The sequence below is a fragment of the Channa argus genome, chromosome 23 (assembly GCF_033026475.1).
Source record: "Channa argus isolate prfri chromosome 23, Channa argus male v1.0, whole genome shotgun sequence".
Classification (NCBI taxonomy): domain Eukaryota; kingdom Metazoa; phylum Chordata; class Actinopteri; order Anabantiformes; family Channidae; genus Channa; species Channa argus.
In genome coordinates this window covers 4,693,041-4,707,047 of record NC_090219.1, presented here as the reverse complement: position 1 = coordinate 4,707,047, position 14,007 = coordinate 4,693,041, and the positions used below count along the sequence as shown (strand labels likewise).

The 14,007-nt window shown below is 38.6% G+C and overlaps 1 protein-coding gene across 3 annotated transcripts in view; it reads left to right on the top strand.

Annotated features, from left to right (window-relative positions):
- The first annotated feature begins 4,178 nt into the window (after positions 1 to 4,178).
- pard3ba (par-3 family cell polarity regulator beta a) overlaps positions 4,179 to 14,007 on the top strand; it is a 135,108-nt gene continuing 125,279 nt past the window's right edge. For 2 of the 3 annotated variants that reach the window (XM_067493570.1, XM_067493568.1), the window contains exons 1-2: positions 4,180 to 4,635; positions 12,354 to 12,455. In XM_067493570.1, coding sequence (XP_067349671.1) covers positions 4,519 to 4,635; positions 12,354 to 12,455 — 219 coding nt within the window. In that variant the 5' untranslated portion in view covers positions 4,180 to 4,518. Of the gene's footprint in view, positions 4,636 to 12,353; positions 12,456 to 14,007 lie in introns of all 3 variants that reach the window. The other variant, XM_067493569.1, reaches the window with a different exon arrangement.

Below are 14,007 nucleotides of genomic sequence, written 5' to 3'. Positions count from 1 at the left end.
CTTTCTATAGAGTTTTCAATCATTTTACTATTGTAACACTAACTGGGCTCCACAAAATAAAAACCAGATTGGCCTTTTACAATTGTCTGACTTTATCTCAAACTTCTCCTTCAAATAAAACCTTCTCATGTGAAAATACCACATGGGAAGGTTTTATAGGAAATCAGCCACAAACCTTTTAAAGCACCTTGTTTAACCTGATGGATGGCAGATCTCTCCAGTCACTCAAGTAAACTGACGAGTGCAGAGTTTGAACTGGCACAGAGTTTTGATTTTGACAATGAGGTCTGAATTCTAGGTCACGTGTCCAATATACAAAGGTTTCAAGATACTTCAGACCACAGCTATATTTCACTTATTGTAAGGACACTATGTGAATTATAGGCCTTGTATTTATGTCATTATCTTTAAATTCTGTTGCAGTGTTTGAACAGTACAATAAATACTTAATATTTAGCATTACACTTTTCAGCTAGTAGCTAGTTAATATTTTCAACCTTTGGACTTGCATGCTTATGTTATCTAACTTTGAAATACAGTAAACTGTACAGTGAGTTTATCATGATGGCCTATACGATTGAAGAACATTTCCTCTTCCAGTACATTTACAATGCTGCATACTTCTCTTTATTTTGTACCTCCAGTGTCTTTAAAAAACTCAAAAAGGAAGTAGACTGCCAGTAGTCCTTAACAAATATCCTCTTCTGTATGCTGTAGGAATGTGACAAGCGCCAGAGTACAATATGTATATAACTGTGTGTCCACAGATCATGGTGCCTGATGAAGGCTTTGAAAAACTGTGATTATTCTAAACAACAATTCAAGCAACTTTAGCAACGCTTACAGGCGAGCATCTTTAGGTACTGTGTTGGAGCCTTTCACGAGTTGCATACAAAAGAAATGTGATTTTGCAGCATGAATATAATACCAGAGGTCTGAAATGAAACCTTCATACTGAATGAAACTCATACTTTGTGACTGTGAGCAGCATCTCTCCTGCCTCCCTTCCTGCACAACCACACACAAACACCCACACAGAAAGCGAGAGCAGGTTTTTATGAGTAATCCTTGCTACTGATTCAGGCCCTGTAATTGTAAGCAGCGCAGCAGGAAGTGAAGCAAGTCTCAGCTATTGACCGGCTTCAGTCTCACACTGAGCTAAAACACAGGGGTGGTGGCACTGCCGCTGAGAACATGTCAATTTTGCTCTTTAGAAAAGGGGCACTGCTTGAAGACTGAAAGCAAATCAACACGGCTATCGACCCAGACAACCCAACCCTGTAAATTGCACTCAGAGAGATGAACAAAACAACAAAAACCATCACAGGGCTTTTATTGATGGCCAACACTTTGGCTAGCACGCCTCACTTCCAGACGAGGATAAGATTGAAAAGACTCAAAAGAAAAGCTTGATAGACCGTTCAAACACTTGCAACAGCGTTTTAGCTCAAAGACGATTGTAAACCCAAGCTTTTAAAATTCTAGTGGATAGCAACAAAATCTGCAAATCTCCTGCTCTTGCGTCTCCTATTGCTCAACACTACTACACGTAAGGAGCATGGCTTTCTATTAATAAAGTGACATCACAGAGTCAACAAATGACAGCAAACGCTGCTGAGGAGCTTGTTGTCAAACCCGTCTGCTCAGGTCAGCCAGCAGCTCCTTTCTTCCCAATGTTGGGAATAGATCAAATCAAACTCTCATTGCCTGCATTTCTGACATGCACATCTTATCATTGTGTTCTTTCACTTGTTACGGTGAGACATATTGGGGCCTCTGTCATGTCTAGTCCAAATGACATCACTACTGTGTCACTCTTACCTAAACAGAAACTGTGCAGTCAGGTAGTCACCTTGAACCAACAGAAAAGCTTTTCTATACGCAGTAAATCACACATGTGATAACTTGTGAAAGGTGCAATTCAAGTATTTTGAATAAAATGGCTTATTTAATGCACATCAGTGAAAGAATATTCTAAAGTCAAGGTTTACTTCCTGTGTCTGTGATCATCAGAACTAAATTCAAATTCAAATCCAAAGCCTGTATATTAAGTGGGACAGCAGCCATAAGGTCACTTCTGACATACTGTACATACAGATGTTGTTATGACAGACATGACTGAAGAAGTTCTTGTGATGGGGTGAAAAGCTCTTGAAAATGTATGTTAACCTTGAGTTGTACCTCTGTGCTAAATATTAAAAATATCCACGCTATGTTTGGTATTGTTCTTTGCAATCAGGAATGAAATTTAGAGAATGCTGTACTGCATTAGGAGAAATCTCAAAATGAAGAAATGCACTATGGAATTTAAACAATTTGCATTTAAAAAGCTGTAAACGATGTGTGTGTGAAAATACAAAACAGGTCTTATGGATCATGACACAAAAAGAAATATAGAAAGAAAAAATGTAAAACATTTAAATTATGTATGTGTGTTTGTGTGTGTGTGTGTGTGTGTATGTGTGTGCATGTGCATGATGGCCTGCATCACCTCTAGTTTGATTCTGTCTGGGGACTGCTGCTGTGTTGTCTGGCTCTGTCTCTACTGTCATTATCCAATAAAGTCCCCAAAACTGTCTAATCTTATAAAATGTGCACTAGTGCATTAAAAAAGATAAGAAAAAAAGTGATTGCAATCAGAGCACATCAGAGCACCAAATACATGCATTCCTTTAACAATCAGGACTCAACAATAACATCCCAAATATTTTGTCAGACACCTGCTGTTATATGTAACAAAAAAAGTTTATTAGTATTAATTTACATGATTCCTGGGTAATGAAGTTATCAGAAAGTTCACAATTTCAGCCAAGTGTAAAAAGTTCAGTTTATGTATCCTCTTCCAGATTACCCACTAACACCAGGCTCCACCAGTCTCCCGCAATAAAAATATAAAATAGAAACAATTGCTGATTGAATATGAGCACAGACAAGTGCTGGCAACAACACATCCTCTCCATCTCTCTATTTGCCTTCTGTCCTCAGACGTTGCTCTCGCTCACCTCCTCTGCACACACCTTATTTATCTGAGTTGAGAGGAGTGACAAGAAGCAAAGGGCAAAAGAGGTTGTCAGCCCTTCACGGGTCCCTTCTGTACATTTGTGATGAACTGAATGAATAGTGGCAGTGGAAATAATTGCTTGTTTCAGTTATGAATCCATCTGCTGTGGTGGCTTTCTGATTTGACTGTAGGAGAGGGTGTGGGTGTGTGCGCGGGGTTCCCAAGAGTAACACCAAACAGTGTGTGAGAATAAGGCATGGGAGCATGTCAGTGGCCATTAATATCCAGAAAGGCAATTTCACAACACACCTAATGACAAAAAAATGAAAGACAATAACAGTTCGGTAATGGGTATGTGTGACGTGTGTGCAAGTAAATGTGATGTGTTTGTAAAGGGATTACAGGAGGGTGGGAGTTATGTTACTATAATTCTCTGTGTATGCACATGTACAGTATATGTTAACTAATGGTTTATCCTATCGTATATAGTATAGTATAGTGTTTAGACACAAGTGGTAGCATATTTTATGAAACAGTAGGACTGTAAGATTTTAATATAAATTATAAATGTGATTTTCCAGTCCAGGCAGATAAGATCCTATGATCTATTCAGTTTACCACAAGTTAATCTGATATTCCAAATATGCAAAATTGTCCAATCATACATTTTAGAATGTTTTCATAAATGATGGTCAGCGTGTGTAACAAAACAAAGTCCTATAAGATGACAAACAAAGACACACACACATACACAAAACGAAACATTTCAATTAAATTTAACGTGTACAGGTTGAGGACAACAACAAAAGTTGTAAAAAGAGCTGAACTGCAAGGTTATTGTTACCAATTTTGACAAAACAGTGCATGTTTTTTTCCTTTGGTTTCTCTTTATGCTTTTATTTTGCATGCACCTGCTTTTTATTAAATTTAAAAAACTTAACAGATTCAGCAGGTATATTAAAACATAACAAATACATTTTATGCCTAAAATAATTAATTTAAAAAAATGTGCTGTGCTGGAACTTTTGTAGCATCAACATAAACTATTAATAATATCAGACCTGACAGTTTTGAATATGAGTAAACAGTGGGGTAATAAACTAGCTTAAAAAGCAATTATTAGTGTGGCGGAGAGTCAGTGGGAATGTAATTTCCTGGAGTGCCAGAGTCACTGGGATTTCTTCCGGGTTTCTCTCTCGGTTTGTTTTGTTTGGGTGTATCAGCGAACAGCTCATCATGACAGAAACTCTTACTCCGCGTTCCTAATTGCTGTTTTGCTTCACTTTATGCGACGGTTCGGCTGGAAAATAATGTCTGCTGCGGTTCTATGTAAATGTTTCTGTCGTTAAAGTTTGATAAGTAACTTCACCGTGATTTCAGGGACTCGAGACACCTGTTGCGCCAGTTTCGATAGACAGGTGCCACTTTCTTCAGACGGGAAGCAGTTCTGGTTCGAGACACTATCGAAACTTGGATTTATTTATTACATTAAAAACACTTTCAAAGTTAAAGTAAGTATGAAAGTCACAGTAACTTTCGGGGACACCTCAGTGGTTGTTCCCTGTAAAGCTGGATGGACCGTCCGGGATTTAATCGACCAAGCCACGCGCAGGTATCGCAGGATTTTGGAAAAGGTAAACAGTCTTTAAAAACTCTTAACGCTAGCTAGTGTTGTTCTTTCGACTTTTTCCTTCGGTAGTTTTCATCTTTAAAGTGCTCAAATAATGTTGTCTCCTTCCACTTATTTTAAAAATCTTGTAAGAACCATCTCCCCTAAGTGACATCTGGGTCACGTGACGTGTCTAATTCAGCTAGGTGCTAACGTTAATAATGTTACAGCTAGCTACTAGCATAAATAACACTAGGAATGTTCTGTTATTTGCTTAGACATAATTACTTTGTGACTAACACGAAGTAGAGTTTTGGTTATGAAACATATTCATATTTTAGTGTGCCATTCATTAGAATTAGACCTGTATTTATGGCTTTTTTTTGTTGCTGGTTTAGGCAATTAGCCTTACACTTTTTAATTATTTCAACAGATTATTCCCCAACTGTGGCAAAATGATGCATTTCAGTTTGTAAAATGTGACCTCTTTTAGGTGAAGCATCACTATATTAAATGTATGGTGCATATTAAACATTTAAATCCTTTCAATCCGCTATGGTTTTGTTTTATTGTGGCTCACCAGCCACAATAGCCACAATTACATTTTGTATTGGAAAATAAACATTTCATCTTTTAGTGTATGTGGTACACATTTTATTTGCTGGAAGAGAGAGGGACTTGATGCTTTATAATTGCACTATACTGTAAGCAATCCATCAAAGAAGATGATCAATTTGCATCAGAAGACACAATTTAGCACAAAAATCCATTTTATATAATGACTATGGGGTGTAGCTAACGTAGAACATCTGTATGGTCTGGATTTATACCTGTTGTGGTGATTGTTGATACTTATTCTGGGAATGTAAGTTAAGAGACACAGCCGTCCTCACAATCTATCCGCTGACATGCACGGAACATACCAGACAAATTACTAATGGTGTAATAAGACTTAAGAAATCGCTGCTCTAGATTGTTTTTTTTTCCCTGTGACGTGTGATTTTAAAAATGTCTTAGTGATAGTTTCTACATTAACATAAATATATGAACCTCCAGCTTTCTCCTTTCCAATGGTGCAATCACTTGAACATTAATCATTCTGTCGAACTGACCTTTTATTAATCAGCAGCTATATATGTGCATGCTGTCCTAACGTGATAGTGTGCTGATGTGTTTTGTTTTTGTCTCTGTGAGGACGTGAGTGGCACTGACTGCGGTCTCAGCTGTCTACCTGTATAATAGCTCCCTGTTTAAGCCCTGGTATCTCAATGGGCAGGTGGAACTTTACTATTTGATGTCCTCAATGTGGCTGCATTTAGGGATGTGCGTGGTGGACAGAGGCTTTGTCCTGTGAGTGACTGGGGATTAGGACTGGTGACAGACCCTGGTCTTATCGGTTGGCTGGTACCCCTCACAGCCTGCCTACATACACCATTCCGCGAGAGACTGGCTTGGGGAAGGGGATGCGAGAGACCACTGATGCGGGGATGGAAGGACAGATTGGGTGGCTGGATGGCTAGATGGATTGCTTCCACTCAGTGAAAGGCCACAGATGAGCTCATCTTGCTTGGTGACCCCTGAGCTGTGTCGTCCTTGCTTCACTGATAGCCACAGCCATGCCCACTTTGCCCAGCAGTGCCTGTTGATTCTCAGTACGACACACTGTGCTGCACAAGCTGAAGTAGGCTAAAAGTGAGTGTGTGATTAGAATGCACCCAGGCCTTGATTGCTGTTCACAGAGCATGTTAATTAGGAGCTTTCGCTAGACACTGAGTCAGCAGTTGCTTGCCTCCTCTTAATAGAGGCAGATAACCAAGACAGTCCTGCTTTCTAAGTGCCAAAATAGACCAAATGGATGTGACCAAATGAGCTGGCTGCTCCTGCCAGCAGTATCCACTTAGCACCCACATTAACCACACATCTCTCTACTCATCAGCCTGACTGCTGACAGCAGGGACAGTGTCAAAAACCTGGGCTTATGGTCATGTGCAGGGTGAACAGGATTCCCCACAGTCTCACTGCAGAAACCTTCTTAATTAGTTTATTTAATGTGGTCTCAGCTGGAACTCTGTACATGTTTGGCTGCTTTTATTTCCTCTGTTAAGAAAACAGCTGCATGCATAAAGTTACTCCTAATTATACAGTGTGATCTGTAAAAACAAGTGTACGTGTGATCATGGTGGTGATAAAAAATTCTCGGATATAGTTTCCACACATTATTTGCTTAAAGTTTTGATGGCATGTGATGAAAAAAGTAGAGCATTGTGGGAGTTGTGTAAAGATTTTCACCTAAGGTGTTAAGATTTATAATTTATAGAAAAGCAAACATCTTAACTTACATTCATCTGGTATTTAAATAATTACTTACGTTTGCATAAATCTTACCTGTTTACAGGTATTTTCAGTTACAGTACATATTATGTGAATGCTAAAATGCTAAACATTATGAACCTAATCAGAAATTCCGCAAATTTTACCAGTCATACAACTACAATGAAGTATAAAGTCACCTGCTGACTAAGAGCTGTCTTTTTGGAAAACTACTGTATATTAACCCTAATGGTCAGGGGACCAGCATGTATACTACAAGTGTTGTGTGTTCTCAGGGGAAACTGCCATGTACTGTACCTGTCTTTGTCTGTCTCATGGTTTGTCTGCAGTTTCAGTTCAGATTACAGCCCCTATATGACTCTGTGCTGACACCTCAGAGTACACTAAATGAGCTAAAAGTACTTTGCCCTCCATGTACATAGGAGTTGTCCAGTTTGTCAAAGTTCAGCTATGCTGAAGGGAGTCTTACATTTCTTATTTCTCTTTTCAATTGTTACTTGTCCCCCAATTCAAATGACTGTTTAGCTACAGCACACCATGCTAAAGGCAGAGGTTGTGGAATGTTTAGCTGAAGGGAACTTCAAGACAGGAAATATCTACATTTGGTGATATTAAAAAGCAGATGTGGTCGTGTATCACTTCTCAGTTACAAACAAAGAAATCAAAATGCCACTATATCTGCATTTACTGTGTGCTGCTGTGAACCTTTTATCATCAGATTAATGTCTAAGCAGAACATAAACAATCAAGATAGTTAATCACAGATACTGGTTTTAATATTTTTTTTCCCAGTTTTCAAAAGTTCCTCATCTTTGAAAATATGCAACATTGAATCATCAAGTATTATACTGTGCATTATTAAAGAAAAACATCATAAAATAATAAATAGATAAAGTACTTTGTCTCTTCAATAACTTTGTGTTTCCATTTCCAAACATTCAGTAACCTAATTCAAAGATGAGTATTGGGTGATATATTCAGTGGCATCATGTAGTCAGAGCTCTTTTAGTTCTGGAGTCTTTTTAATTGTTTCTTTGTGATTTAGGCTCTGTCATTTGTCTTTGGCAATGGCAAAAGGGAATTTTATCAATTTATTTTAAATTGATTTTAAATCTACAGCATATTGTTTATTAAAAAATACTGCAGAAAACATTATGCATTAATGAGTTATCAGGCACTTATTACTGTTCATAAGCCATTTAATGAGTTATAGATGTAACAACACTTAATAACGTTGTACAAATGCATAATATTTTGTCAACTATTTATAGTTTTATATATCCTGAATTGGCAGTTTCATCATTGGAGTTTATGTCTTTTACAGTAACTTAACTTTTTATGTCCTGATACTTACTACAATACCTTATCTCAGGATTTCCTCCAATACCTGTTCTTTCTATTTCCTAAATGTAAAGTCTCTATACCTCAGTATGTGGAACATATTGCGATCATTTGTATTTTGGATAACATAAGGCCAGTGGTTTCTGAGGCACTAAAAACAGTCAGCAGCCTCCCTAACTGATTTGACAGTAAGTGACTGTGGAAAGTGAATTTTATAATTTGAACAGGAAAACTATTAATGTTGATCTGTCATGTCATGGCTGATTCTTAGTGTCAAATATTGGATCATTGCATCCCTATTTAATATATTTCTGTTGTGTTGAGGAGTATTTTTGGCCCTTTACAGTAGAATGCAGGTGTCTGGTAAGATTAACCTGACTTCTTGTCTGACTGTCATCAGACAAAAAGCACCCCACAATTTTTCTTTCTCTCCCCACACTCACCGTGGGATCTGACTTGAAGACAGCTCTGCACCGACTCGTTCATTAAAGAATTTTTTTTTTGTGTCATGGCTAAATCCACACCATCCTACTGCCGCTGTGTAATTACACATTCTTCTGGGGATCAAAGTGTGAAATAGCACCACTGCCACAACTATCGCAACCTCTGTGAATTTAGATTCACTAATCGCCCCAGCTATTCAATGTTCTGGAGTATTGCCGTGTTTGCTCAGGGGAGGCTGGCCTGTTGGGGGTGGTTAGGGGAAGACAAAGGAGAGATATCTAAAATGGTGAGGGACTTAATAGTCCAATTTGCAGAGAACTCACTCTTTAAACTGTCACGGTAATTCTCCTCTGCTGTTGAATGACTGACTCACAACTCCTTTTGGTTTTTTTTATTCAATGTCAAGAGTTCAGGATATAAAGGACAATTACCAGGGACTGAGAATGAGCAGCATCACAGCAGTTTTTTACTTTTCTCTTCCTTCTTATGGATTATGTTTCCTCTGAAGTTCCATACATTCATCCCTTTCCATTGCCAGAAAGTGTGTTCCCTAGGCCTTTGTGAATTCTGTCTGAAGAAAAAAACAAAGGTTTGCCAGGTGTCCGTAAGCATGGCCTTCATTGGTGAAGCTAATTAACACTTGGGCATTGTTGTGCTCTAAGCCACTGATGTGAATTAAACCTTTGCACCCAAAATCACACTTATGCTTATTATTTCATCAAGGTGTGTGTCTTAATGCTTGCGATATGGTGTCGTCACACACACACACACACACCCTCCCTCTCTCTCGCACACAAACAGTGAGTAAGAGGCAAAAAATGCCAGCAGTTTCTCAGGTTAGACCAGATTTTCTGGCATTGCTGCTACAACTGCCCATCCCACATTTCCTGCTCTGTGGTGAACATTTAAAGTCTCAACAAATTCTTAAAGAACACACTATTACTTTAAAGATCAACGGCTTTTCCCTTCAATGGTGGCCATAGTGGAAAGTGTTCGCATGTTGATTTGGCATGTGTTTTTAGATGCCCTTCCTGCCGCAACCTTCCCGGCAGCAAAGTGGCCCTTGGTGACAGGGTGGGGCCAGGGTTCGAACCCGTGGCCTTCTGCATCCCAACCCAATGGTCTACAACTGAGCCACCAGTCCCCCGAACACACTGTTACTTCATGTTATATTTCTGGTTTTAATCCTCTACAATTTCATACTTAATCTAATGAAATACCTGTCTGAGAACCGTTTCACGAGAGATGAGTTCACGAGTCAAGTCTTGTAACCTGAAGACTCAGTTTATTACTCAGAATACCTGTGATTTTTTTTTTTTTAATGACAATGCCTACCCAATTTAAGATCAAATAACGTTACAAGCAGAACTTGAGATTCTGGGAACACAATTTAATACCAGGTGTGAAAGCATATGCTTGTGATCAGATGTCATTATCAAGATAGTAGGAATTTTCTGGTCAGAACTTTTTCATAGTTTTCAAAATTGTATGTTGAGGTACCTCCTTGTGTTGTGACTCCACTAAAACTGAAAATGATAATAGTTCTTAAAATGCCAATTTGAGTTTTCCAGTTAATACTGAAGGTACTCTCCATGAATCACATAAGTGTAGGTTGGTGTTGGTTGTACGAATGTTAAATATAACAGACTTTTCTCAGCAAGGTGTGTGGTAAAGCTCTCAAAGTTGAAATATGGTATGTGTAACTGCCCCTTTTGGATATTACAATGGTATTTAGTAAAAAACAACATTATAGGAATATTGAAATGCAAACTGAATGTTAGCCAGCTTATGTCACCTCAGTGTCCCTAGTTGCGCTGAAAATGCAAGGACCAACAAGTCTAAATGTATGTGCAGTAGTTTTTGAGGGAGCTTCCCAGTGGATAGTTTCTAGAACTGCTTGGTCTGAAAACAGTAAAGGTTTCTACCTTAGTATGCCCATACTAGGTGGAAATGACTAGTTAAACGTCCAACTCAACTTGACAAGATAAAATACATTTATTTTGTTAATATTTTTCTTATGATGCACTGTAATTGGGTTTAAAGTCTAAGTGTTGTCCTTTTGATGAGATAGTCTTGAGTGCCGTTTTGCAACAACCCTGTTGCACTGTGTGATAGCTGCAGTGTATTTGTATGCTACTTGTACTGTAGTTGCTGCTCTACTCTATGTCTTACAGCTCAGGCATTGATATTACAGGCTATTCTACAAGCCTGTCTTTATTTCTGTGACTGAAATCCTAGGCTCTCCACAACATCTGTTTTATGAGGATGGACTTGGCCCATTGTGAAAGTCAGACCACCTCCTTTTTTTTTTTGTGCCCCACACATTTGGATGCAGTGGAGCAAGAAGGACCCCATTCACAGTGGGGGCTCAGTGATACAGCAGAAGCTGTTTGCTGTGTCTCTGCCAAACTCATCACAGCCTCTAAGGCTTATAGCCTATAGCTGTTAATTTAGCTGCTAATTTAGTCTTGTGTTGCTCTGGACAGATTGCTTATTGAAATGGGCAGTTCATAATGGGGCATTTTCTCCATCTCACATGGTTAGAAACAATAGTGCCTGTCAAAGATTTTCTTATAGGAATTCCTTTTAAAGGAAATTGGGCTAAAAACAGTAAACATTTAAAGGATCCAGACAGTTAGATTGACCTTTTTTGTCCCCTTTCTGTCAAAGCATAGCATCAACACTATGTTTCACTATATGAATACCAAGTCACAAAAACGGGAAGATACTATTGTTCCTGTCCTTCTCTATTGGGTTTGTTGATTAAACAACACACGGATTTCAGATTGCAGTCAGTCAGAACTGTTGTATTTCCTGCTCTGTGGGTGTGTTCACTTTGACCTCTGTCTTCATCATGGCAGTGAACATGGCCTGGAATGTGCCCACCACCACTCCTCCCAGAGCAGCAAAACTGGAAAAGTTCCTATGCTCCCATTCTTCTGTACAAACTGTACTTTATCAAACCCAGTGTTGTACAGTCACAGTGTAATGTCATTGAGGTCATTTTTTGGTACTGTACCTGCAAAAAAGACAGGGAAACCTGCTGTTCTTTAAGGATATATCCACTGATTGTTTTATTGTGTCAAATATGTTGCTGTAAATACACAGTGGCATTATACGGAAATGAAGTGAGAAACCCTAAATAAGTATGGTAAAAAGTTTATATTTCAGTTCAATATAACAAAAATATTCTTGTTAACATTGGGAAATACAGATCCTTTAAATCTGTCCTTTTATGTAAAAATATGGATATGTATTTGATATATCAAATATATCTAATCAGAGTACATATAAAATAATTTTTAATCACACCATTTGCAACTTTGCCATTATGATGTATATTGCAAACATTACAAACATTAATTGGACAGAAGCTTCACCGTAGCAATAGCCCCTTACAGTTGACTATAGGCAACCATGAATTTCATGTATTTGCAATAATCCATTCGTGTGTTTTGTGTCTCACTTGTGATTGTTGTATCAACACTCGTGAAACTCCTGCTTAGATATTATTGGTTTTTGCCTCATTTTAATTGTGCAGGATTCTGCTTTTCTTTTAATCATTACTGTACCCCTAATAGAAATGGAATGTGTATCTTTTTGCTAACTGGTGACCTTTGTGTCCAGCATGGGGAGAGTGAGGTGAGGACCCACCACTTGGAGTACGCTGAAGGAGGGATTCTTGACATGGATGACCTGCTAAGCGATCTAGTTGAAGACCGAGATAAGGTAGGATGAGTCAGTTGTGTGCTTTGCGGTTACTTCTGTTTTCTTTGATTCAAACCAGTATGTAAAAGTTTACTCAGATTTTTCTTTTGTGTTAACAAGTGTCCTTGTTCTCACCTACTCAACATCTCATAGACAGTAGTAACTCATGTTAGACAGATTAGCATTACAAAAAAAGCTGTGATGCTGATGGTTCCATATATGCTTTGTAAGTCTATAAACTTAATTTTCTACCTTCTCTCCCCAACCCCTCCTTCCCTATGGTTCTTTAGAAAGTGAAGGAGTAATGTAGCAGTGGTGACGTTGCTGTGTGATTTAGCTGTCATGTTCATTTGTACTGAGACAAATGAAAGGACACTATTTCAGATGTGCAGAGTGAAATTCTGATGTAACTTCCCAGGAGACGCTTTGGGAGTTGAAGTTTTTCTGCATTTAATGCACATACAGACAGTGTCCCAATTTCTGTTAAGAGCAAGCTTCATTCCTGTTCCTAATTTTCCAAAATGCAATCCTAAGATGTGCTAATAAACTGCAGAGAATCCATATTCATAAGTCCTGGGCCCAGATGAATGATGAATTACCAACACTTAGTCAGCAAGAAGGCCAAATGAAATGGAAATGGAATATTTGGCCAATCCTGCACCACACAATAACAGTTGGTGTTTTAAGCTGCATGAACAATGGAGTGTGTGTGTGTGTATTTGTGTGGGTGGGGGTGGGGGTATTTGTGCATGCATGGTGCCAAGTGCATATAGGACTCCAACTTTGGCAAAATACTCTTTGTGAAAAACGGGACAGAACTAAATAATAGATGTGTAAACTCAGTGTGAATATTTAATAGAGGGGAAAAATTTTTTTTCCAATCATAGAGAACAGAGGCTTCATTTTCCGGGATGATGGGATTGTAATCATAAGATCTGCATTTTATTTGTGCAGAAGAGCATGAGTCATAGATTTTAATGAGTCATTCTCCAACCTAAACCTTATTTCTCTTCTTAAAGTAATAATGAGGTGTCATAGATCAAATCCTGCTCTGGCATTTGATCACATTTGTTAACAAGTTAACCTGAAGTCGGCTCTCTTTTTTGCGTAGCCGTGGTGCTTTTTTGTGATTATGGGCTCTGCTGAGCACACGATTTACCAGAACCTGCACCGTGCAGAAATCGTCCTATTTACCTTTGTTTCGCAACTCTCTCAGCTTTCACCTAATTCTCCAAACGCCCTCCCTGCTTTCATCTCGCTTCTCATTTTATCCTTTTGTTTTTGCTGCTGATGAAAAGATAGCAGACAGAATAGGACGAGCATGCGTGATCCTTATAACATGCCAGTCATTCTACTTATCTCTGGGCTTCCAAACAGTGTCGGCTCTCACAGATTAATGAGCTGTGCCTGGCATTCTTGATTAGTCTGACTTCCTTTTGTTTGTCTACGTTTTTATTACTTCGCTGCAGCCGACAGATTCTATCTTTAGTGCTTTTCTTTTTTGTTCTGTTATTGTGGCCGACGCTGATTCATCATCAATCATACAGGAGTGGTCCCATTGTGCAAGCACTCA